The 27,034-nt window shown below is 47.5% G+C and overlaps 1 protein-coding gene across 3 annotated transcripts in view; it reads right to left on the bottom strand.

Annotated features, from left to right (window-relative positions):
• Nucleotides 1-20,989: 20,989 nt before the first annotated feature.
• The window catches only part of TTC28 (tetratricopeptide repeat domain 28), a 628,165-nt gene continuing 622,120 nt past the window's right edge, over nucleotides 20,990-27,034 (bottom strand). For all 3 annotated transcript variants that reach the window (XM_042910405.1, XM_042910407.1, XM_042910408.1), the window contains 2 exons: nucleotides 24,982-25,089; nucleotides 20,990-23,807 (listed from right to left, as the gene is read on the bottom strand). In XM_042910405.1, the coding sequence (XP_042766339.1) occupies nucleotides 22,174-23,807; nucleotides 24,982-25,089 (1,742 nt within the window). In that variant the 3' untranslated portion in view covers nucleotides 20,990-22,173. The remainder of the gene's footprint in view (nucleotides 23,808-24,981; nucleotides 25,090-27,034) is intronic.

The raw sequence follows: 27,034 nt of genomic DNA, 5'->3' as shown, positions 1-27,034 counted from the left end.
AAATTAGCAACAATTTTCAATAAAAAAGTTTCACTCGTAAAGAAAGGTAGAGAGAATAACATAATGAAAAGCCACGTGTACCCTCCACCCTAGGAAATAAAACACCGTAAGTAGGATCGAAACTGTTGGCTGGGCGCCTGGGCGGCTCAGGCCGTTGAGTGTCCGACTTCAGCTCAGGTCATGATCTCACAGTTTGTGGGTTCGAGCCCCACGCCGGGCTCACTGCTGTCAGCCTGTCAGCTCAGAGCCTGAATGGGGTCTGTTTGGATTCCATGTGTCCCTCTCTCTCTGCCCCTCCCCTACTTGTGCTCTATCTCTGTCTCTCAAAAATAAATATACGTTAAAAAATTTTGTTTAATGTTGGCATATTCCAGATTGTATCTTTATCTCCATACCCTCCCTGTAAATCTGCTCTTACAATTCCCATGCATGACCGTAATAGATTATTTTTACTCATCTCTGTTGATGGGATTTACCCATGCTGTATGTGCTGCTCTGGTTCATTCTTTTCCATTGCTATGCATTTCGTCATTCTCTTCTTGGTGGGTATTTAAGTTGATTTTAACATTTTGTTATAATAATATAACAAATGGCCATTCCAGTAGGTCTCTTCTTGGGTACATGTCAGTTTCTATAGACTATGTACTTAGGAGTTAAATTGCTGAGTCATAGGCTATAAACATCTTTCATACTCAATATCAAATTACTTTCCAAAATGTTTACACAGTTCACAGGTCAATAGTATCATAGAATGTCTTTCAATTTGAGTTTGTCTGATGTTCCCTCGTGATTAGATTCAGGTTTGGCAAGAATATCCCAGAAGTAAAGCTGTGATCTTCTCAGTGCATCCCATTGAGGACTTTTGTTATAAAATGGCACATGATTCCAATTTGTCCCATTTCTGATGAAGTTTGTTTTGATCCCTTTATTAAAATGTTGTCTGCCAGGCTTCCCTGTGTAAAGTTACTCTTTTTCTCTTTGTAATTGGTAAATATTTTGTGGCGAGATACTTTGAAACAATGTAAATATCCCATTCTCCATATCCACTTCCCAGCCGTCATAGAATAACAGGGTCCAGACTTACCCTGCAGTCTTAAACAGTAACAGAAATCTAACAGAATGTGGGAAACAGTAGTTTTGAGACACTGGGTGCCAGGCAGTGTTGGGTATTGAACCTTCAAATAAAGTGAGCCCAAGATTACCTCAGCTCACTGCCTAGAGAGAGTTTCCAGACCTCAACGCAGGGAAGGGGCATTTGTACAAGTCCAGTGGTGTCTGTGAGTTGAGGTTGAAGATTTGGGGAAGTCAGTGTGGCTAGAGTTCATAGAGCAGAGTCGCTAAGAGGAGAGGAGAGAGCAAAAACAGAGTTCTGGAGATAGGCAAAAAGCCTGCAGCAAGTTTGTGAGGAAACTACCCAAGGCTGGGAATAGAACCACCATAATGAACAGACAGAACAATCTGTAGAGCTCACAAGGACCAGACTAGAAATAGTTTATGTTCCCAACAGCCAGAGTGGAGAAACTTCATGATACATGGCTTTGGATAGAGCTCTCAGATGATCCCCTCAGTGGTGGAGCTGAATTAGCCTCGGACTATAGGCTGCTCTGCTCCTAACCTAACAAAGATTGAAAGCAAGCCCCCCAAAAGATCAGACTGTTTCCACGTACCTTAATGATGTCTCAGAGCGAAGTGCACAAGTATTTACAGAACAGCCCGTCTCCCCAAACCCCAGCTCCCTACAATGTAAAAATTACACTGTCTAGCATCTAACCAATAATCATCAAACATGCAAAGTAGAAAAACGTGACCCTTAAGGGGAAGAAAGCTCCTTCAAAACTGACAAGAAATGGCACAGATGATAGAATTAAAGAAACAAAGACATCGAAAGAGCAATTCTAAGTATACTTCATGTTCCAGAAGGTTGAGGACAAAATGAGCGTGGTAAAGAGTCACATGGAAAAATCTTTAAAAAACAAATAAGCAAACACAAAAACAGACAAAAAAACCCACCGCAAATATTTCTACTGATAGAAACTATCTTATTCCTCATTTACTTTCAATATGTTCAATTTTTTTTGCACTTTTTCTATGGACTCCGTTTTCCATTTAATGGATTGTGATTTGTTACTACCATTATTTATTTTGATATTCAAATTATACTTCATTTGGCCAGTGGACGCCCCAAAAGTTGTCATCTGTGCACTTTTGACATGCGCCACACATTCTGAAAATCAGCCTGAAATCATCCATTTTCCAAGGACCTCTGGTTTCTTTTAGCGGAGAACGGTATTTAGAAGCCAAGATCTGAACGTTAGGTGTTTTCATTCTTATGAGGCTGTGGCTGCTGCCAGGCCTTCCGAGTCAGAACCAGGGCATGTATCTATGCCTTTCAGTTGATTGATTCTTCAACTGATAGATACATCAGTCAGTAATACAAACCATGAGTTTACATCAATGGCTCCCATTTCAATCCAGCACCGTATAGGGTTCATTCTAGTTTTCTGTATTTGGCAAGTCTCCTCCAACAAGTGAGAAACCCAACTCCTCTTATCCTTAATATATTTGTGTATTTGATCAGTCCTGCTGTGTATGACGTGTCCCATGGCCACTATTGCCTCCACGTCTGCTTCCCTGGATGGATGCTCCCCTCACACACTCGGCCCCCAGTCTCCCACGTGGGGCCATCTGCACCACCTTCCGTGTGGAAATCCTTCTCATCCAGCCTGTTCTCCAACACCCTGCACCACCTTCCCACTCCTCATGGTGCCCTCCTTAGCCTGCTCAGACTCTTCGCCTTCCCATGGGGATGCCTACCTTACTCAGAACCACCTCAGGCTTTTGTTCTGAATGTTTGGGGAGGGAAAAGAGGAGAGAGAGCATGCTTAAGATGCCTTTTTGAAGCACAGAAGTTGGTTTCCTTTATGGTTTATATTTTATTGTGCGTGTCTTGTGAAGTCTCTTCTTACTTTGCAATCCTAAGAACAGCCTATAGCGCTTACAGAAGTTATTTTTCACATTTAAGACTTTAATTCAGCTGCGTTATTTTTTTTATGTATGGTAACAAGTAGGGATCCAGTGTTTTTTCTTTTCTCTTTTAAAGATTTTAAGTAATCTTGGGACATCTGGGTGGCTCAGTCGGTTGAGTGTCCGACTTTGGCTCAGGTCATGATCTCATGGTTTGTTGAGCTCAAGCCCCGCATCAGGCTCTGTGCTGACAGTGTGGAGACTGCTTGGAATTCTCTCCCTCTCCCTCTCTCTCTGCCCCTCCCCTACTTGCTCTCTCTCTCTCTCTCAAAATAAATAAAATAAAAGATTTTAAGTAATCTCCTCACCCAATCTCCTCGAATTCACAACCCCGAGATCAAGAGTCACACACTCTACCAACTGAGCCAGCCAGGTGCCCCTATTTTTTCTTTTGAAGTGGGTCCCAGCAATGTTTATTGAATGGTTCATGTTTTCCCCACTGCTCTGCAGTCTCAGTTCTGTAAGTATCAAGTTTCCATATCTATGCGGGTCTAACTCTGAGCTTTGTGTTGTATTAGTCTGGTGGTTTCTGTCTTGTTTACCAGGACTTCTCATTCAGACAGGGTCCAGTCAGGAAAGCAAACGGCCCTCAAGTGCTTTTGAGCAGAGGTAGTATGGAGAACTGGGTGCTTACAAGCCCAGTGACAGGACCTGGAAGAAGAAATGTGGGAAGCGACCGACCTCTACCTGTCAAGGTTTGCCCCTAACTTTCAGGGTGTCGAGAAGGTGTCGAAACCACAGGACATCTCTAGAAGTGATCAGTTGTCAACAAAACTTAGGCTGGCGATTTGCAAAAATCCCCCCTTGATGATGGTCCAGTCTCACATCTGCTAATGCCCATCATGCGTGTGCCCCCACATTTCAGAGGGGCGCCTCGCATTGAGAAGCCGACCAGAAATCTGCTGGCAGAGTCCAGGCAAACGTAGCTCCTACAGATGTCCGGTCCTGTGCGTCAGAGGAGAGCAGAGAAGGGGCATGACAGGATGGGTCTTCTGCAGACATTCTGGCATCGATCTATGTTGCTTGGACCCTGGCGTGGTGAAGCGGCCATCCTCTCTCCACACTGACACCTTTGTCAGGCCGGCAGGGCCATCGCGTGGGCTTCGTACCTGCCGTGTGAGCTGTAAGGTGGTCGTGTTACATTTTCTGAAAAGCTCAGGATTTTCACTGGACTTCTATCTAATTTTTAGACAGATTTTTGGGAGAATTAACCCTTTTTTTTTTTTAACGTTTATTCATTTTGAGACAGAGAGAGACAGAGCATGAGAATGGGAGAGGCAGAGAGAGAGGGAGACACAGAATCTGAAACAGGCTCCAGGCTCTGAGCGGTCAGCACAGAGCCCGACGCGGGGCTTGAACTCACGGACCGCGAGATCATGACCTGAGCCGAAGTCGGACGCCCAACCGACGGAGCCACCCAGGTGCCCCAGGAGAATTAACCCTTTATGATATTCGGGCTTCCTAGTCATGAGAATAATCCATCTTTCTTTCTAAGGTCTTGTTAGTAAAGCTTTAGGACTTTCTGCATGAGGGCCCGCTGTAATTCAACAACACTCAGTAAAAAATATGTGCTAGGCCCTATTCTAGATACTGGGGATATAGTTGTGGACCCAAAATACCTCTTAATGGGCCTTACAGACAATGAACTAATTGTGATTTAATACGTGACCATGTAATAGTAAGAACTACAAGGAAAAGTAAACTGGCGCAAAGGGGGTTGAACATCATGGCAAAGAAGCTTTTATAAATCATCTGGGAATTTGCAAGTAATGCTGCTGTAAACGGGGTGCATGGATCCCTTTGATTTAGCGTTGTTGTATCCTTTGGGTAAATACTCAAAGTGTGATTGCTGGATCATAGAGTAGTAGTTCCAACTTTTTAAAAAATATGTATTTATTTATTTTATCTAATAATTTATCTTGTATAATTTACATCCAAGTTAATCAGCATCTAGTGCAACGATGATTTCAGGAGTAGACTCCTTAGTGCCCCTTACCCATTTACCCCATCCCCCCTCCCACAACCCCTCCCGTAACCCTCAGTTTTTTCTCCGTATTTGTGAGTCTCTTATGTTTTGTCCCCCTCCCTGTTTTTATGTTATTTTTGTTTCCCTTCCCTTACGTTCATCTGTTGTGTCTCTTAAAGTCCTCATATGAGTGAAGCCATATGATACTTGTCTTTCTCTGACTAATTTCGCTTAGCATCATACCCTCCAATTCCATCCACGTAGTTGCAAATGGCAAGATTTCATTCTTTTTGATTGCCGAGTAATACTCCATCATATATATATGCCACATCTTCTTTATCCATTCATCCATCGATGGACATTTGGGCTCTTTCCATACTTTGGCTATTGTTGATAGTGCTGCTATAAACATTGGGGTGCATGTGTCCCTTCAAAACAGCTTATCTGTATCCCTTGGATAAATACCTAGTAGTGCAATTGCTGGGACGTAGGGAATGATTTTTTTAACGTTTGTTTATTTTTGAGAGAGCTGGGGAGGGGCAGAGAGAGAAAGAGAGAGAGAATCTCAAGCAAGCTTCACATCATCAGCACAGAGCCTGATGCAGGGCTCGAACCCACGAGCCATGAGATCATGACCTGAGCCTAAACTAAGAGTTGGACGTTTAGCTGATTGAGCCCCTACTTTTAAATTTTTGAGGAGCCTCCACATGGTTTTCCACAGTGGCTGCACCAGTTTGCACTCCCACCGACAGTGCATGAGGGTTCCTTTTTCTCCACATCTGTTGTTTCTTGCAGCATCATTGACAATAGCCAAGATACAGAGGCAGCCCATGTGTCCATTGATTGATGAATGGATAAAGAAGATGCGGTCTCTCTATATAATGCAATAGTGTTAATCTATAAAAAGGAACACTGTATATTAACTACCGGGAAATAAAAACTGAAGAAAAATTGTCAGGGAAGTCCTCTGAGGAGGGGCATTAGAACAGAAAGCTGCAGGGGGCGGTGAGCCAGCCATGCGGACAATAGAGAAGGAGAACTGGTCAAGATGTCCGGGCAGGAGCGTGCTTACCACATCCAAGAATCAGCAAGAAGGCCTCTGGCTGGAGTGGAGTGGGCTGCGAGGTGAGTGCTGGGGCCAGATCCCCTAGCAGTTCACAGGCATTCTAGAAGGCTAAAAGGAGCGCTTCGGAGCATACAGATGAGGTGAGCGGACATGCTTTACAGTGGCTGCTGTGGCCACCATGGGCGGAACAGCCCCCCAGGGACGAAGTCTGGCGGGAACAGGAGAGACCAGTGGGGAAACAGCTACGCTAGTCCAGGAGAGCAATGATGCGGGGCGCGGAGCCAGCAGCCTGCAGGGGACTGTTTGCGGTGGGTGAGAGCGAGGAAAAAGTTGAGCATGTCCTCATCGATCTAGTCCTGAACAACTGGACAGAGTTACCATTTTACTGAGATGTAGATTTCAGAGGGAAGAAGACTGGGGAGAAAAATCAGGGTTTTGTTTTTTTTTTTTTTTTTAACTTTATACATGTTGACTTATAACACACATATAGGAAAGTACACAAATCATAATTGTACCACGTGATGAATTTTTTTTCCAAATGAACCCATCCAGGTAAACAAGTCTAAGTCTCCCTCCACAGGAGTAAACGATATCCTAACTCTTACACCATAAATTTGTTTTGCTAGTTTTAGAACTTTATGTAAGTGGAAATATATGATATGTATTTTGTCTAGTTTCCTCAGATCAATGTTTTATTTGAGATACTCATCCATGTTTTCCACATGGTCGCCATATGGCATTCCACTGGATGAATACACCGCTGTTTGTGCTTCAGTGGATAGTCCAATTGATCAAATATTTCCTTTATAGTTATTACTTTTTACATCCTGTTTAAGAAACATTTGCCTGCCTTCAGATCACGGAGACAGTCTCTTGTGTTCTCTTCGAAATATTTTCCCCAGATTTTCTGCCTTTTAGTTTTACCTTTTACAATTAGATGTGCAACCCACCAAGAATTGATTTGGGGGGGGCACCTGGGTGGCTCAGTTGGTTGAGTTTCAGACTCTCGATTTCAGCTCAGGTCATGATCCCAGAGTCATGGGATCGAGCCCTGTGTTGGGGCCACACTGAGTATGGAGCCTGCTTGGGATTCTCTCTCTCTCTCTCTCTCTCTCTCTCAAAAAAATTAAAAAAGAAAAAAGTTGATTTTTGTGTCTTGTATGTAGAGGTCACAACTGATTTTTGAAAAATATACCCAATTGACCCAGCTCTATTTATTGAAAAGTCCATTCTTTCTCCATGGTACTACAGTGTTATTTTTGTCATAAGGCAAGTGTGTGGATCTGTTTCTGGGCTTCCTGATGTGTTTCATTCATCTGTCTGTCCTTGTACCAATCACCTACGGTCTTAATTCTTACTGCTTTTTAATAGAGCTTAATTTCTGGCTGCAGAACCTGCCCAGCTTTGTTCTTTTTCCAGAATGCCTTGGATATTCTCAGCCCCTTTGGGTTGCCAGATAAAATTTAGAATCAACCCCGTTAATTTCCACCCACTCACCCTCCCCAAACCCCTCCTGGGGCTTTTTATATAATTTACACACAATAAAATGTATACATTTTAAGGGCACAGCTTGATGAGTTTTGACCACTGTGTACACACTCATGTAAATCAACACTGCAGTCAAGATCTAGAGCAGTTCCATTGCCCTCGAAAGCTCTGTCCCACCCCCTTGCAGTCCATCCCTTTTTCCTGCCAGAGACCACCACACTTTTGATCTGTATCACTGGAAGTTGGTTCTGACTCTCCTAGGACTTCGTATAAGTGGAATCAAAATATGAGCTCCTTTGTGCTTGACCGATCTGGCCCCCCATAAGGTTTCTGCTATTCACATGTGGTATACATCAGTTCAGCCCTTCTTACTGTTAGAGAATGTTCCGCTGCAGGACTGGTCCCAACTCGTTCATCTGTTCAGATGCAGATAGCACTTGGCTCTCTTCCATCTAGGGACTATGCTGAGAAAGCAGCTGTGACCATTCTTGTACAAGTCTCTTTGTGGCCATCTCTTTTCATTCCTCGTGGCAGATACTTGGGCATAGAATCGGGCGTGTGTGTGTGAAGTTGCACGAGACGCTGCTGAACCATTTTCCAAAGCTGTTGTATCATTCCACACACCCGTGAACAAGGGTGAGAGGTCTGGTTGTCCTGCATAGTTACTGGCATTTGGTGTGACCCATCTTTTTAATTCAGCCACTCTAAAGGTGAGAAGTGCGTCTTTATTTCGATTTCAGTTTTCATGCCCAGATGGCTAATGATTCTGAGCACATTTTCATGTGCTTTTTGATCATCTATATATCTTCCTTTGTGAAGCATCTGTTCAAATCTTTTGCCTTTATTGTTTGATATGTGAATGTATATATTTCCCAGATGAAGGTCTTTTCTCTGGCAAAGGTACCACCGTGAAAAATTACCAGGAATATCATGTTCTAGGCTGCACTTGCCTTTTCATAAATGTCAGTGATATCTTTTGAAGAGCAGAAGGCTTTAATTTTGATAGATTGCAATTTATTTATTTTTAAAATTTTTAAGGCTTGTTTATTTTTGAGAGAGAGAGAGAGAGAGAGAGGGCAAGCAGGGAAGGGGCAGAGAGAGAGAGGGAGACACAGGATCCGAAGCAGGCTCCGGGCTCCGAGCTGTCAGCCCAGAGCCCGACACGGGACTCAAACTCATGAACCTTGAGATCATGACCTGAGCCCAAGTCGGACATTTAACAGACTGAGCCACCCAGACGCCCCTATTCACTTTTCCTTTTATGTTCAGTGCTTTTTGTGCTCTCAAGAAATCTTTGCCTGACTCAGGATCAAAGATATTCTCGTATGTATGTAGTTTTATGACTTCAGCTTTATGTCTAGGTTTATGATCCATCTTGAATTAATTTTTGAGTATGGTTTGAGGTAATTGTTGAGGTTTTGTTCTTCTAAATGATATGTAGTTGTTTTAGTACTATATATTGAAAATACTGTTCTTTCCCCTGTTGAATTACCTTGCCACCCGTTATTGATAATCAGTTGACCATGTATGTCTGTACTCTTTTCTTTCCGTATATTCCCGACCCTGTCCACTTATCTGCTTGTTTGTATGCCAAAACCACATAGTCTTAGTTGCTGTAACTTTAAAGTAAATTTTGAAGTCAACTTCAAGTTTGTTTTGACTATTCTAGATTCTTTGCATTTCCAAATAAGTTTTGGATTTAATTAGTCAGTTTCTGATTAGTTAAACTGATTTAATTAGTCAGTTTTTGATTAGTCAGTCTGCCAAGATTTTTTTTTTTTTCCTGCCAGTACTTCGTTTGCAACTGTGTTGACTTTATAGATAAGTTTGGGGAGAAGTGATGTCTTAACGATCTTAAGTATCCCATCCATGAACATAGTATCACTCTCAATTTATGTCTTAATTTTTCTCAGCAGTGTTTTGTAGTTTTCAACGTAGAAGTCTTCTCTTTCGTTAACTTTATCCCTAAGTGTTTTTTTTTCATCAACTTTACTGAGGTATAATTTACATATTATAAATTGTGCCCATTTTAACTCTACAGTTTAATATGTTTTAGTTGATTATGTTTATTGATGTAATGGTAAACAGGACTGGTTTTATTTTCCAATGTTTGATGCTAGTTTATAGAAATAGAAACATCTGGTTGTGATGTCTCTTAAAATTCTTTTATTCTTCAAGAGTACATAGCCTCTATTTCTTCTTTATGACACTGGCTTGTTTATACATATGAAAAAATTAAAATTATATTAAAAATTCAGATCCTCAGTCACACTGTATTTCAGTTGCTTCATGTGTCTAATGGCTACTGTGTTACATAGCACAGATTGTCATTATTGCAGGAAGTTGTATTGAAAAGCACTGTGTGGGGGCACCCGGTGGCTCAGTCAGTTAAGCGTCTGACTTCAGCTCAGGTCATGATCTCGCGGTCCACGAGTTTGAGCCCCGCATCGGGCTCTGTGCTGACAGCTCAGAGCCTTGAGCCTGCTTCGGATTCTGTCACTGTCTGTCTCTGCCCCTCCCCCACTCACACTCTGTGCCTCTCAAAAATAAATAAACGTTAAAGAAAAGAAAAGAAAAGCACTGTGTGGAGTGGTTGGGTGCCCCCCCCCCACTTCTGGATTTGCCTTATTGTTGTCTCATGATGTTGTGTAACTTGTTCTAATAATCTCTGTATTTACAGTGAATTGAAAGTGATATACATACATTTAAAAGCTTAATCAAATGCAGCTTAAACTTTTGTTTTTAAAGTTTATTTTGAGAGAAAGAGAGCAGTGGGGGAGGGGCAGAGAGAGGGAAAGAGAATCCCAAGGAGGCTCCACACTGTCGGTGCAGAGCCCAATGTGGGGCTTAAACTCACAAACCATGACATCATGACCTGAGCCAAAGTCGGGCACTTAACCAACTGAGCCACCCAGGTGCCCCCAGATTGAGCTTTTATTTGAAGACTACCTCACAAGTGATGCTGTATCCTTTGTACTGAATCACAAAGAACTAAGAATTGGTCAAGGATTTTGCTACATGGATACAGTTATTGGTCCTGTACTGGGGGCAAAATCTTGATTCCGGGGGGTGGGTCAGGAGTGAAGAGGAGGATGGAATTGGTGACACCAACAGTGACAGAAAGAGGAGGGGAGAAATGGTGTGTTCGCTGGATGGGAATCTGGGGCTCAGTTGGAGGGATTACAGCATGTTAACGCGCTGGTAGGCACGAGGCACCCGCGAGGAAAAATCTGCCAAGGCCAGAAAGGGAGACTTCCTGACACGCTGGCGCTTAGTAGGCGAGTGAGAGCGGGTCTGGCAAGTGGAGGGGTTGGCCAGGGCGAGGGGCCCAGTGGGTCCCCCCACAATCACGGGGCAGGTGAGCACGACTCATACATAAGAAGGCACTCGGGAGGGTCACCTGGGGGGCTCAGTTGGTTGAACATCCGACTTGGGCTCAGGTCATGATCTCGTGGTTCATGAGTTCGAGCCCCACATCACATCAGGCTCCCTGCTGTCAGCGCAGAGCCCAGTTCAGATCCTCTGTACCCCCTCTCTCTTTGCCCCTCCCCTGCTCGTGCTCTGTCTCTCTCTGTCTCAAAAATAAATAAAACCATTAAAAAGAATTTTTTTTATGATGCCACAGGTTCAAACATCCACAGTTATGGTCATTAGAAGAAAAAGAAAAGAGTCCCATTTAAGTCTCCCCAACTGGGAAGTCACAAGACGTGGAACCGTAGTGGAGCCTGGAACGTGGTTCCTTCAGGGACTTTCTTTGCCTCTCAAGGGGTCTTTGCTTCTGGTCTTTTCTCCTTACTCTCCCACCGGCTTCTGCTCACGTCTAGTTTTTGCACCTCGGTGACTCTGGCTGCACGTGGCCATCCCGGCCCCACTGACCACAGTTGACATCATCAGCTTCTGGCTTTGGCTTCGGCTGCAAAGACCTGATCTAGACCTGGACTGAATTAGTGAGAAAAGGAATCTGATTGCAGGGACTTCTGAGGCTCTGACCTCCTCTGGGATCGCCCTGTTCTAGCCCAGTCAGCTACAGGCAGGAGGATAGAGTCCTCTGTGGTGCTCGGCCTCATCCCCCAGGGCTGGGCCGAGGCAGGGGGGGGCATGTTTATTCAGTGAGGTATTTGAACTGTGTATAATCCAGGAGAGAACAGTGTCTAATTAAGTGAAGTGCACAAGCTTTATTTTATGGACTTTTCAAATTAAATGTTTATTTATTTACTTTTGAGACAGAGAAAGAGAGAGATCATGAGGGGGGAGGGGCAAAGAGAGGGAGAGAATCCTAAGCAGGCTCCGTGCTGTCAGCACAGAGCCCGACGTGGGGCTCAAACTCATGAACCGTGAGATCGTGACCTGAGCCGAAATCAAGAGTTGGATGCCCAACTGACTGAGCCACTCAGGCGCCCCTATTTTATAGGCTTTTAAACATCTCTTTTAACTTTCTATTTACTTTTTTATTTACTTAAAAATTTTTTTTTAATGTTTATTTATTTTTGAGAGAGACAGAGACAGAATGCAAGTGGGTTAGGGGCAGAGAGAGAGGGAGGCACAATCCGAATCAGGCTCCAGGCTTTGAGCTGTCTGCACAGAGCCCAACACAGGGCTCGAACTCACGAGCTGTGAGATCATGACCTGAGCCAAAGTCGGACGCTCAACTGACTGAGCCACCCAGGTGCCCCTCTGTTTATTTACTTTTTAATGGCTACGTTCTATTTATCACTACAAACCCTCAGCAAATATTTGTAGAATGATAGAATGATTTGAAATGATAGATAAGAACTGCCTCCCCCCCCTTAATCACATATCAATTTTATTTTCTGCATTTTTGGTTCAAAGAGAAAATGGCTACATATTTAAGAAAGCTCTGTAGGCGAGAGAGAAAAATATTAGGCTTTTGGCAAAATGTTGCCAGGCAAATCAGAAGTCAAATTCATGTACCTGTTCCAATCAGCCAACTAGACTCCAAGTAGACTTTGGAGTTCTGCTACTGGGATTTTGTAAAGTTATTGTAGAATTTTAGGGGTGCCTGGGCGGCTCAGTCAGACTTCAGCTTAAGTCATGATCTTGAGATGGAGCCCCACGTTGGGCTCTGCCCTGACAGCATGGAGCCTGCTTGGGATCCTCACTCTCTCTTTCTGTGCCCCTCCCTGGCTCATGCACTCACGCTCTCTCTCTCTCTCTCTCTCAAAATAAACTTAAAAAAATAAAGTTATTGTAGAATTTTAAAACGTTTTATTTAATATAAATATATTGAGAATATTTATATATTTAAGAATATTATTCTCTAAAGCCCAAATGCACAGTTGCTACAAATTTCATAAATATCTTGAGATTGGATACAAATTCATTTGAGAGGCAAAGGGCTTCCTCAGTGTTAACTTGTCCCTTTAATGTATTCAGATCCAGATGTTTCAACCTCATTTGCTGGGGTGGATTCAGCCTTAGCCTGTCAGTTCCCTGCTGTTTACCATTATTTAGTATCGTTAGAGACTGTGAGTGTGTGTGTAAAAAAGGCTTTAAACTGAGAAAGGTATCAAGCTGGGGTCCATGCCCAGAAATTCTGAGGTTAAAAACAACAAAATAAAGCGACTAAATAAAGAATTGGAATACCAATACTAAAAAGCAGTTGCAGGAGCACCTGGGTGGCCCAGTCGGTTAAGCGTCCGACTTTGGCTCAGGTCATTATCTCACGGTTTGTGGGTTCGAGTCCCACATCGGGCTCTGTGCTGACGGCTCCGAGCCTGGAGCCTGCTTCGGATTCTGTGTCTCCCTCTCTCTCTGCCTCTCCCCGCCACTCGCACTCTGTCTCTGTCTAAAACTGAATTAAACGTTAAAAAAAATTTTTTTTTTTTTACTTTTTAAAAAAAAAAATTTTTTTTTTTTAACGTTTATTTATTTTTGAGACAGAGAGAGGACAGAGTATGAACGGGGGAGGGTCAGAGAGAGGGAGACACAGAATCGGAAGCAGGCTCCAGGTTCTGAGCCGTCAGCACAGAGCCCGACGCGGGGCTCGAACTCATGGACCGCGAGATCATGACCTGAGCCGAAGTCGGACGTTTAACCGACTGAGCCACCCAGGCGCCCCTAAAAAAAATTTTTTTAAAGCAGTTGCAGTAGTGAAAACAGTCCTGCACCTGTCTTTTGTATTGTATTAGCTCTCAGTTGAGGTCCTCAAGCGCATAACCAAATCTTCCTTGAGGCCCATTCTGTCCTTCCAGGAAGACATCTAACAAGACGTATATTCCGCAATTGGATATGCAGCATTTTTTAACAGTACCAGAGACCACAGACCGTGTCTCCTACGGTAATAGGGACCACGCTGCCATGCTCGTAAATCCTTGCATGGCGCCATGGTAACCTTCGTCCCGAGATTTGCCCCGTAGATGATGATACTAAAGCCAATTCCTGCTTCGACAGTAATAGGGTAGAGTTCTTAAGAGATGTAGAAAGGCTTAGAGTTTCCTTTACACTGACAGGTATTTTATGGTTCTTATAATAGGAGTCTAAGAGAGCTGCTTCCTGCCTAATTACAATGTAAACCATAGAGTTCAGCCGGTCCAAGTTCTCAGGGTAATCCTGTTCTCCGTAGTCAGATGGTGACTGGTTTTCCATACATGAGGGTGTATACAGATGCCTTTGGGTCAGGACTCTGGCCCCTCAGCAATGCCATGTGTGTGTCCGTCAGCAAGACTGATAATGCCCCAGTAACTAATCCGTACATCTACTTTGAATCTGTTTTCTTACTTTTAAAGACACAGAGATTTAATGGCCAGTATTTTATGTAGGATATTTATGTCTAGATTCATAAATGAAATGGGCCTATTGCTTTCTTTTTTTAGACTGTTGATCTTGGAATTAAGAATACCATCATGAAGGGACGCCTGGGTGGCTCAGTCGGTTATCTGACTCTTCCTCTCAGCTCAGGTTATCATCTCACACTTTGTGAGTTCGAGCCCCGCATCGGGCTCTGTGCTGACAGTGCGCAGCCTGCTTGGGATTCTCTTTCTCTCTGCCCCTCTCCTGCTCTCTCTCTCTCTCTCTCTCTCTCTCAAAATAACTAAATAAACTTTAAAAAGTTAAGAAAAAAAGAATACCATCATGAAATGATGTGAATATCTTTTATTATTTTTATGTTTTCTGAAGCAATTTGAAAAGAGATTTTTCTGGCCCTGGAAGTTTGCTGGGATACACGTGAAACCATCTGGGCCTGCATGGTTTTGAAGTCTCTAATGATACCTGAAGAGTCGGGTAAAAGGCGAGGAGGCACGATTGCCGTTGTAGCTTCATGGGTTTTGGTTTCTTTATTTTTCCCTTCTTGCGCCAGACCTTCTCATGTTTTTTCCTAAAAGTCGAGAGAATCTAATTTATTGTTGTGCAGTTGCAAACACTGCACCCGTTCTTGAATTCCTTATGGAAGCGTGCACACGTACGAGTGAGCAGAGCTGTGTGGCACCGTGCCGTGTGGAGTCCCTCGTGGTCACTGCTTTGGAGCGGAATCCGCCGTTTCCCTCCCCAGTGAAGGCGCCGTCGTCCTGCAGTCGAAGTCCGTCGTTCTCCGCGGCTCTAGAAACCTGAGCCCCGTGTGTGGGCCTAAACCATATGAGGCGCTACTTTGCATTTTCGCATATATTGGCACAAAATCGTAGTATTTTAATGTTTATTCTTTGTGTGTGTGTGTGTGAGAGGGAGAGAGCGGGGTGTGGGGGGTGGGTGGTCAGAGAGAAGGGGACAGAGAGACGGGTGGGGGGAGAGAATGAGAGAATCCCAAGCAGACTCTATCCACACTGTCCGTGCAGAGTCTGACTCGGGGCTGGAACCCATGAACCGGAGATCATGACCTGAGCCGAAACTAAGCATCGGACGCTTCCCCGACTGAGCCACCCAGGGGCCCCATAGTATTTCAGGTTTTCATCTCTGCAGCACGTTGAGCTACATCCACTCTCTTTTTCTTCTTCGGTCTTCACACACACAACCAGTCTTCCTAACAGTTAGTGTACTTTATCTTTTTGGCAAACTTCACCCTTCTCAATCTTCTATATTGCATTTTAATTTCTTTCTGTTCTTTTCCCCTCTCTTCTGTTCCCTCTGGGTTCATTCTTTTGCTAACCTCTCGGATCGGTCGGCTAGCTCAGTGGTGGGGTTCTCTCCTAACACATGTCTGTACACGCGAGTAGGGTCACACTCACCCCTTCTTACTGGTTGGGGCTCATGCAGGTACATATTTTGAACACTAGCTGTGAATATGAACCATTAGGGGCTACGCATTTTTCTTTGAAATGCCACTTCAACTGCATCCCACTCATTTTTATGGGGTTTTAAATTAATTTTATTTTTTTTAATATCTTATTTATTTTTCAGAGTGCGAGCAGGGGGAGGGGCAGAAAGAGGGGGCCGAGGATCCGAGGCAGGCTCTGAGCTGATGGCAGTGAGCCTGATGTGGGGCTTGAACTCATGAACTGGGAGACCACGACCCGAGCTGAAGTCAGATGCTCAACCGACTGAGCCTCTCAGGCGCCCCTAATTTTATTCTTAAGTTGTTCTATAATTTACATATTCCTGAAATCATGGAAACAGAAATCAAATTATATATTTTACTTTTACTGGGAGGGGAAGTGACATTCTTTGTAGTCCGCTGTGAGAACTTCCAGTCTTGAATAAAACAAGTAAGAAACATTTCTGTCAATAAAAGTAAAGCCCCCGAACACCCAGGGTGGCTTTGGAGGCATCTATCGGCTTAGATGTGTAGTATTTTCTCATTTCTCCCTTCACTTCTATGGTTCATATGCTCTGTTAGTGCGTTTTAAAATACCCAAGTGTTTGGAACCTTCTCGCCTTCTTATTGGTGCTGACGTGGTGCTGTGTTCTCATCACATGGAGGCCGGGATACAGACTCCTCAGTCTTTGCTGAGACTTGCTGCATGGCCTGTCCAGGATCTGTTTCCGTAGTGTGTCCCATGTGCTCTCGTGAAGAACGTGGATCCCCTGGCAGAGACCAGGTTCTCTGACGTTTCACGAGCCTGTTTGCCGAGTTATTTAAACCTGCCGTAGGCTTGCTGGCTTGTACTCCTGATCCATCCATTACTGAGAGCAGAAGGTGAGATCCCATGATAACAGTGCTGTCCTCCACACACGTAGTTCTGCCCAGTTTTACTTGATCAATTTTGAAATGATATGATTTGCTGCATACAAATTAGAATTTTGCCTTTCTGCTAAGGTTTTTTAACATTAGAGAATGGATCTTCTTTGTTTTTATTAGTGCCTTTTACTTTCTATTTTGTTGATCTTTTATCGTCAACTGTTGGGCCTTGTGCTTTGGTAGGGTTTTTTTTTTCCCCCAAAAGAGGCATATCGGGTTTTTGTTTGTTTGTTTGTTTTAACATTTATTTATTTTTGAAAGAGCACGAGTGGGGGAGGGGCGCAGAGCCCGACATGGGGCTCGAACTCACGAACTGTGAGATCATGACCTGAGCTGAAGTCGGACACTTAACTGACTGAGCCACCCAGGCTTCCAGTGTCATATCGTTTTTTTTAAAGAGCATGTGGCATATTGCCATCATTATTCCCCTTTAAGTTTATTTATTTCGAGAGAAAGAGTGTGCGAGGGGGAGAGAGAATCCCAAAGACGCTTCATGCTGTCAGTGCAGAGCCCAATGTGGGGCTCGATCCCACGAACCGTGAGATCGTGATATGGTGAGCTGAGATCAAAAGTTGGATGCTTGGGGTGCCTGGGTGGCTCAGTCGGTTGAGCGTCCGGCTTCGGCTCGGGTCGTGATCTCACAGTTCGTTGAGCCTCGCATCGGGCTCTGTGCTGACCGCTCAGAGCCTGGAGCCTGCTTCCGATTCTGTGTCTCCCTCTCTCTCTGCTCCTACCCAGCTGGTGTTCTCTCTCTCTCTCTCAAAAATAAATAAACATTAAAAAAAAATTAAAAGAAAAAAGAAAAAAAAAGTTGGATGCTTAACTGACTGAGCCACCCAGACACCCCCATTCTCCTTTTTAATTGTTAAATTCCGTTCATTCGATTAGATTTGTTGCTAGTAGTTTTCTTTCATCTTACTTTATATTTGTCCTGCTTTTAAAAAATGGCTTCTGTTGTTCTCTTTTTTCTATTCCTTTAGATCAAGCAAGTTTTAAAAATATTTTTTTCTGTGCTCCCTCTGGCAGCACGTGTAACAAAAATATTTTCTTCCTCCATTAACTAGTTTGGTACAATCCTCTGTTTCTATTTGTGTGTCTAGCATGTGTTTAACTCACTCTAAAAATAGTCTATGCTTTCTTCTGTTCCAAACAACCTATAGCACTTTAACATCCGTGTGTTACATAGTATTGCCCGGTATTTTTTTTGTTGCTATTCGCATAAGATGTTAATGTTTATACAATCAGTATTTGTCTTTCATTTATTCACACTCACTTTGCTGCTCACACTTCCTTCCTGCTTCTCAGACGTTTACAGGTAGGACTGTTTTCCTTCTTTCTGGAATACCTCCTTTGGAAGTTTCTTTAGTTACAGGGGTCTGGTGGTAGTGAACTCTGTTTGTCAGCACACGTCCACGACTGTGGAATTTTCTGGTCCTCGGACTGGGATCACAGATCAGAGGCGTTCAGTCTTCTAATTCACCACCCACCGGCAGGTCCTGTGCACCTGCTTGGGCTCTCCTCCTGGCAAACGTGAGGCTACAGTGTATTTATAAGGACTCCAGAATGACAGACTGCTCGTTAACGACCCAGGGCCATTCTGTGTCCCGCAAGGAAACCTGGAAAGCGCAGAATGTGTGCAGAAAGTGACTCAGACACAGCACTTAAAACCGTGGGAACTCATGCTTTAATAGACACTGAAATCACAAAGGAAGGCCAAGTGCCTTAACAATCTCAATAAAAATATGAAGTTCTTTTTACATGGTAAATTTCGTAATATAAAAAGTTTAATGCCATCTGGAAACTGTAATTTACAAAAAAAAAGTCCATCTAGGCCAAGGATGGCTAACACGGCATACAAGGGGGTGGGGGGCGAGTGCCAAGTGGGGAAGGCGTCTGAGGCGGGGAGAGGTGACCGCATGTGTCCTCACATCTTTGAAAGAACCGTGACAAGCAAGGGCCCAGCTCACAAACCACGTGAACAATCCTTTCAGGTGAAACAACAAAATATGGGATGAAACTGACACAGTTTTCACCCTCTGCCTCCTTACTGAAAGCAACCAGAGTACCGCGCCCTATTTCTTCCACACTGAGCAGTAACTAACCAAGTGGCGGTGGGAGGCGGCAGGGGGGTCGGGGGTGGGGGTGGGGTGGGGGGGAGGGTCGGGCGTGTGCTGGGGACTTGCTGCAATGACCACTTACCCAGATTCACTGGGACGCCAGAGCGGTACAAGGACAGTGTGTGCAGCACCCTGTCTCCTGCTGAGACCCAGTGAGGATCAGAGCGGGCCACGGTGTTTTTCAAACAGGATGAAGTGCCAACATTTTCGTTTCACGACACGCTAAGGCGGATCAAAATGTAAGTTTCAGTAGCTCATTTTGTCCTGGTGTTTCGACTTGGTTATTAACAAGTTCGCCAACCAGTGAGAATTCAGATGGGATCTACCCCTTGCTTTGTGGTCATGCCGAGGAGGGAGATTTTATTGCTTGTGCTCAGTGTATCTGCATCTGATGGAGGAGGATGGGGGCAGGACATTCCAGTTTCCTGAGCTGAAAACGAAACGTATCCAATGCTTTCTGCACACGGTAAGGAAAAGATGGTTTTGTTCATTTTACCCACATCCGTTGAATCATTCCAAGCGGGGCAAAGAGCCACGGACTGTGCGGGAGTCCTTTGCTTCTACCCCATGGCTCAGGGTTCCCAAGCATGCCAACTTTATCCACGACTCGACACTCACGTTCCCTACACTGTAGAAACAAAACATTCTAATTGTGTTTTCTGTCTCCTGCACCAGGAGTCAGCAAACTTTTTCTTAAAAGGTCAGGCATCCGGTATGGTGGGCTTTGTGGGCCGAGAGGCAAAATCGAGAATATTATGGAGGTACTTCTATAACTATTTAAACATGTGAAATCCATTGCTATCTCATGGCTATAAACAACGAGGCCTCCGACCAGATTCGGCCTGTGGGTCACGGTCTGCGAACCCCTGATCTGTACAAAGAAATCTGTGAATTATACAGTCTCACATAACTTTTAAGTGCATATTTTTTTTTTTTTTTCCGTGGAGGAGCCTGAAAAATCTCCTGTGACTTGACATCCATTTCACTCATAAAGAAAACACCAAGACAGTAAACATAAGCAAGTGACGATTCTACAGTGATTTTTAGATTGGTCCTTATTGTTTCATCATGTTAAGCTTTCCTTCATTGAAGCTTATCTCTAGGACAGGAAAAAAAAAAAAAAAAAAGAAGGTCACGTACACCATTTGGTTTTTCAACACGAAACCTAAAACAACAGTGTGGTTACGACTAACGCCAGGTCAGGGTCCACGAGACCTCCTAGCCGGCTCGATCACCACGGGAAGCGGTCTGGGTGGTAGGGGCGTGCCCTGGAGGTGGACGGGGGTGCGTGGGCTCACACAGGGAGCACACACCCCAGGCCGGTCCTCCAGGGCCGCTCGGCACTTGGGAAAGGGCGGAGATGGCTAAGAAAGGAACCGCCTGACTATCTACGTCGGGATTCAGAAATTTACTCTGAGGTGTTGTGTTTGTTGTGGGGACCTGATTTCACTATCTAAATGCACAGTGCTATGAACTTGCTTTCGTTGGCTACTCTGGGACTTCTATTACCGTTTGGTTTTTCCCTCCTGACACCGAGAACCTCGTGACTGCTTCTTCGTGAAGTGTCTGTCTTCCAGTGTCGGGGTCAGGGCGCGAACGGGACACCCTCGCTGTCTGTCGGGGTGAAGGCGAAAGAGGCCCGATGGTGGGGCTCCGGGGGGAGTAACGCGCCGAGGAAACAGTCTCCTTCCCTCTCTTCAGGGTCCACCGAGTGACAGGGCAAGCGGTCAGTGTGTGCTGAGAAAGTGAGATCCTACCTGAGGCTAAAGACTCTACTTGGGGGTCTTAATGTTGGCGCCCCTCCCGCCACGCCTCTCACGGGCACTCCAGGCGTCGCGGGCCCAGCGGCCGCCCACCTCAGTGTGACACTGCCCACGGGGAGGGCGGGACGATTTTAATTTTAGAATTCTGTAAAAGAGGTGTATTCAAATTCTCCAACTAAAGTTAGTCCTAGTGTGATTTTTAGCATTTCATCTCTTTCTTTAGAAGTCCGAATGCTTACCCCCACCTAGACTGTCTTTTGTCACAGCCTTGCTGACGAGAACCTGGGCTCACGGTCACGGCTGTAGGAGATGCCTACCCTGTTTGTTCAGGACAACACTTTCAGGAATATCTATGTCCCTGCTCAGCAACCGTTTGGATGTAAATCCCAGCAAAAGCCGCCCCCCCCCCCCACCCGCCCCGGCTTCCTAGGCCGTGGACATAGTCCAGCGTGGTCCCCGCTACGACGAGGGTGCCGCTCACAGACATGGGGTGCTGGGGCTGTGGGAGCCCGGGAACAGCTCTAGATGGGAGAGGTGGCAGAGGCCTGGAGTTGGGAAAAGAGAATAAAATTAAAGCAGCTGCCAAAGGGAATAGGAGCTGGAAGTTCCATTCTGGTTAAATCTAGTTAGCTGTGTATTCTTTTTTTTTTTTTTTTTTTTTTTTTTTTTGCTTACAAGGAAACTGAATAATTTCAACCTCCCCCCTCCCCCGCAAACTTGATAATTACTCACTGATGACTATTCAAAATTTGACATTTTAAAAAATTTGAGCTTTTTAAAAATAACAGCTATAAATGCAAAGTACTATCGGTAATAAAACCAAGTTGTTTATCCACGTACAAAAAAGGTCAATAATGTTTCAAAGCACAAAGTTGCATTTTAAATCACAATTGCATAGTTCTAAAATGCCTGGAGAAGAGAGTTACATAAAATTTTTTAGAAAATTCAAGTTTGGTTGACAGTGGGGCCCCAAGGACGTTTGTGGAGTTCAGGACGGAAGTGCTGTTGGACAGTGAGTTTATTGCATTGCTACTGTGATGTTACGCGATCACTCGACCAGAATTGCTACAGTTTAATTACAAATCATTGGCATTTTAAAAACCATTCTGTTTTTGGCTAATACCACACTTTCATGTAGAATTCAACTTAGATTTTATATATCCCTCCCCCAACCAGCACCTGAAAGCCTTAAAAAAAAGCTCTATTTGTATTTGTGTATAAAAGGTACTGCATATATGCCTCTTAGCAAAATATGTGCTCCCTTTCCTCTCCCCACCCGGAACCATGACCGTTTTGTAGAAAAAATCCTGTTGAAGAGTCACATCAGAGATGAGAAGCAGGGAGTTCAAGGTAAACATTGGGTGAAGCATGTAGAAGATTCCACGAGCCTCCGGTACCGACACCACGGAAGTTCTGGCTTGTGGTGGCTCTGGCCCAGGGTGGCCGCCGGCCGCGTGGATGGGGGCGCGGGGGGTGCGGCGGCGGCCCACGCCCCGAGGGAGCACCCAACGAGACGTGGCTGGTGGGGCCCCCCGCGCTCAGAGTGCGGGCGTGGGCCCGTGAGCGTGCGCCTGTCTCCGCGGCTGCTGCAGCCCGAGCCCGCGGCTGTGAGACGCGCTCTAGCATTTGGAGGAGGGGAAGAATCTCCCCGGGGACAGAAACTTGTAGCCGTTGCCAGAGGGAAGTCTGAAAGGGCGGGCGGGAGCCGGTGCGGGCGGGCCGGCGGGCAGGGGCAGCGTGCCCAGTGCCGTGGTCTCCGTGCGCCAGTGGCCGTTGGGAGGCGCCTTTTGTGGCGTTTCTCCAGGCTGCTGCATGGACAGTTCCTTAAGCTCCAGCTTGTCCACTCCTTCCTCCTTCTTGTTGTGCCGAGGAGACAAATTTAGGAGACTGAGGACGTCTCTTTTGGAAGTCATCGTCCCAGGGGGGCCCCGGAATATTTTCACTGGTCCCGCGGAATGCTGGGGTGCGCTCTGCCAGAACATCTTCAGGTTGTGCACGGCCTGCACCTTCTCGTCGATGGCTGCCATCTTCAGTTTGTCTATGTCGGGGGCGTCGGCGGGACTGGAGCGGGCAGAACCGGCCGACGAGTAGGAGAGGGCCGGGGACGGCGCGCTCCCGGCAGGAGACTGATGGCCGGAGCTGGGGGACACGTTCCTCGGCGACTTGGAAATGTGAGCACTGTAAGGAGAGCTGGGGTACTTGAGTTTAAAGAGAGGCTGGTCGGGGAGGGAGGTGTGGGAGTCCGCGCCGGGCGACGGCCGACCCCCGTGCTGGCTCGGGCTGTCTTTGACGGACGCCTCCGAGCTGGTGGGGCTGCTGTACCCTGAGCTCACCTTGGGGAGGGACGAGCTTCTGGCTGGGGGCTTTGGTTTAGCAGCGACCGGTGACGGCTGACCCTTGGGGTGCGAGAGGGGAGGCCTGCTGAACGCGCTGGTCTCTGACGCCCTGAAGACGGCCCCGCCGTTGGGCCCGGGGCCGCTGCCGTCCTCCGGGTGACTGTTCTTGCTGCCCTGGCCGCCGCCCCTCTGCAGCCGCTCTACCGCGATGAGATGACTTTGCGTCTCCTCTAGAATTTTCTGGGCCAACTCTTGTGGATCGAGCTTTGGGTTGCTCTCTTCTTGGGATTTCACGGTGCTGTCGGTTTCTGTGCTCGACTGGTCCGATTCTCCCGTGTCTGAACTTGCTAGTTTTCCAACCTTTTGGAAGGGAGAGTTGGGGCTGGGAATCAGAGTCATTTTAACCGGAGAGTTGGGTGTGCTCACGCTGCCCTTGGAGCTTACCGAAACCTTCACGCCCCCAGCCGTCCCCACTCGCGACTGCTTGTGATCGGGCGAGAAGCGCAGCTTCCGGTTTTCCGGGTAGGCCGCCAACGGCTCGGTGCTGATGATGGAGAAGCCCTCGTATTCTTCCTCATCTTTGCCGCCCGCAGGGCGGGTCTGGGGGGACAGCTGGCCCCGAGGCAGGGTGGACCGCTGCGGGTAGGCGTTCTTGGACCGGTCGTAGTCCTGCCGGCCGCGGGGGCCCCCGCCTTCCGACCCCGCCTCGGGCTTGGAGACGAAGCTCATGGAGGAGGCGATGGAGCTCAGGCTGTACACGGAGATGGCGTCCGAGGCGATGCTGTCTGCACCGGTGGGGGAGAAGGGCGGGTGCTGGTAGCTCAGGGGCAGGGCATTGGAGACGGACTGGGCCGAGGCCAGAGACTCCAGGGAGGACGAGCTGTCGAGGCTGAGGCGCTTGGGCAGCTCGGTAGAATCTGAGACAAGACATAAGTGCCCAGAGGGCAGTTAGAATTCTCTGTGGCTTCGATGTTTTTTTCAAGGTCACAAGCATCCCCTTACGCGCAGGAGCTAGCTGGGGGCTGTGTATGTGCTGCGTGTACACAATCTGAATTTACCCCGGAATCCTGGGGAACGAGGTCCCGCCGGGAAGGGTAAGTGTCGTGGCTCGTGCTCTGAGCGGGGCCTGTGGGCCGTCTGTGCTGCCCCCTGTCCTGAACCCACAGCCACTACCTTCTGGATTCCAGCAGTCCCCTCAGGGTCATTTACACTCTCTCTCTGCGTTGCCTTTCCTCCTCCCCCTTCCCCTAGCCCCTTTTTCCCCCCACCCCCAGCCCCCTCCACTCGAACCTCTGCCCTCCCTCGTTCCTGTAAACGTCACCAGCAGCATCCATGCTGCCAAACCCACTGTTCACTGCCCAGGTTCACAGTTGGTCGCTCCCTGCCCTCACTGACCACTCCTTCCCGGGACCTCCTCGTCTTTGCAAACTGTGAACCCCAGAGTGATCACAGGACACAGTCCTCTCCCCGCCGGCCTCTCCCTGAACTTCAGACTCCTGTAACCAGCCGTCGGCACAGGTGTCTAACGGCCATTTCAGAACTGAACGTGTCCAAGACGGAACTCAGGCCCGTTCCTCCTGCCACTTCCAAGGTCTCAGCAAAAGGTGGCGTTTGTTCCCCCAAACAAGGTATTGCCTGCGACCCTCCCTTCCTGTGACGTACACCCTTCAGCAGATCCCGTTGATTCTGCCTTCAGACCAGGGCCAGCATCCTTGCCAGCATCCGGTCTTTGAGTGGCAGCCAGCACCACCCTCTGAGCGCGGCAGGCAGGCAGAGTGCCCCCAGGGGACTGAAAGCTGCCTCCAGCATGAATGACGGGGACCCGCCCCTCCCTAAGTCAGCGGCTGCCACCCCGTCTCGTCCCATCCTCTGCGTGTCATCTTCACTGTGCTAGGCGACACCTTGTCTCTACCACGCGTTGTGATCATGAGTTGGTGTGTTGACCGCCTTTGGACAGTTCCGAACACTTATGCCAAAACTACATGTTCACTTTTCCTTCCCTTCCCAAGATGCAGCCAGGCTGGCACGGGCGTCTGCACCCCAGGCGCGCAGGGGGCGGCATGGAGGGGGCGGCGGGGGAGAGGCGCTTACCGAAGAGCGCGAGCAGAGACTGCAGGGCAAAGTGCACGGTTCGCCGGTTGGCTTGTTTCCCGGTTTTCAGGATTACTTCCTCCTGACCCACTTCACAGAGATCGAACCCTAGGGGAGCAAAGAATGTAAACATCTGCTTCCGTAGGGAAGAGTCCACGTCTGGAAAAGGCTGAGAGCCGTTGGGGCTCCTTGGACGGTCTCACGGGAAGCCCCGCGGGCCCCTCAGCAAGCGCCCAGCCTGGGGCGGCCCCGGGTGCAGGTGCGGGTCCCCCCCCTCCCGAGTGCAGAGTGTGCACCTGGAGGCCTGGCTCCCTCCCTCCTGCCCGTCCTGGAGCACTGGCAGCTTTCCCGCCCTCAGCTGTGTTCCCGAGAGCCCCTGGTCCCAATCAGTCGGGCTCATTCCTTCCAAGAACAGATGCACTTAAAAAAGACTTGAAGAGGGACAAAAACCGGCCACTCCATTCGGCCCGGGGTCCAACACTTAAAGCTGGTGCCCGGGAAGGTGGAGGCTTCTTAAGGGCAGGGACGGTGTCTTCACACGTGCTCAGCGTCTGCCACCAAGGGCGTGGAAACGAGCGGCGCCTGACGACGGAGCGTCTGCTTTCTGGGCCGAGCCACCCCACTGGGACTGCGCTCTGTTTGTTCTGCTGAAGTCCAGGGGGACCGCTGCCTGACACCAACGGCTCTACTGAGACGTGAAGCGGGCACAGCAAAGGGCAGGAGCCGCCCGAGCAGGAGGCGAGCTACCGAGCTGCCACCAGCGCACGGAGACTTATTAGAGACCTCGCAAAGGCACCCGGCGCACTTCTCCCTGGGAGGCGCACGGGAAGAAGGAGCCAAACGCAGACGCCGTGGCCAAAGGCTGTGTGCACAGACAGGATGTAGGGCCCGCGGAGCCCTCAGCACCCAGCGTCCGCGTCCGGCCTCCCGCAGCGGATCACTGAGCGCCGCCTGCAACCGCGGAAGCACTTGGTGCCGACGGCCCAGGGGGCAGGCACCTGTGATCCCGGGCCCTTCCCTCCTCTGACGTACAATCTGCCGTAGCCTGCATGCTGTGTTCGCCAAAGCAGAAGGGTGTCTACGTTTTCATTCTTTTTTTTTTTTAATTTTTTCAACGTTTTTTATTTATTTTTGGGACAGAGAGAGACAGAGCATGAACGGGGGAGGGGCAGAGAGAGAGGGAGACACAGATTCGGAAACAGGCTCCAGGCTCCGAGCCATCAGCCCAGAGCCCGACGCGGGGCTCGAACTCACGGACCGTGAGATCGTGACCTGGCTGAAGTCGGACGCTTAACCGACTGCGCCACCCAGGCGCCCCTATGTTTTCATTCTTACTCCAGGGTTCTGATACGGGTCTGGCGCTAATTCCTCTGGGAATTCGGTTCACTTGAGGAGCTACCTCGGCCTTCCGGTTGCTCTGAGACATTTTCCCCTCTGGACTCAGAAATAAACAGTCCCTGGAAGCAGTAGGAAGGTCTCCGAGAACTCAGCATTTCAGGGCGAATAACCAATTTGTATTAAATGTAAGATTTTGCTTAGAAACCTCTACTTTTAGCAGAACGATGTGACTTGGTTCCTCCGACAGCACTGAAGTAAATAGCCAACAGCCCTGTGATGGGTTGTGATGGCTCCTGCTGGGTGCTGAGGGCTGGAAAGAGGGCACCCGGTGCCTCAGAGCCCTCAAGAGTGAGGGAGTCACTTGTCCAGATGCCCAGCCTGGAGAGACTTTTCCTCCTCCGGTCCCAGTCCAGGCACACTGGGTCGCCCCTTGAATATCAGTGGATTTGGAAAGTGCCAGGAAGTAGGAAATTACCCACAATTCCCAATACCGAGAAGAGCTAACAATCCACTTGGAAATATCCAGTTCACCAGTGAGGAGGGCTGGCTGTCAGACCCACACTGAAGGGAGGAGGTGTGGGCCCTGCATGAGGAAGACAGCTTTTCCTTTACAAAGAAAGGTCTTGGCTCCGTCTTCCCTCACCTGGGTCCTGTGTCACTGCTCCAGGGACAGGCCTGTCCTAGAGGTCAAACGAGATTCCTCCTGAGTGTGGAC

The sequence above is a fragment of the Panthera leo genome, chromosome D3 (assembly GCF_018350215.1).
Source record: "Panthera leo isolate Ple1 chromosome D3, P.leo_Ple1_pat1.1, whole genome shotgun sequence".
In the NCBI taxonomy this organism is placed as follows: domain Eukaryota; kingdom Metazoa; phylum Chordata; class Mammalia; order Carnivora; family Felidae; genus Panthera; species Panthera leo.
Note: the sequence above shows the minus strand (reverse complement) of the source record. Positions and strands in the feature narration are given on the sequence as shown.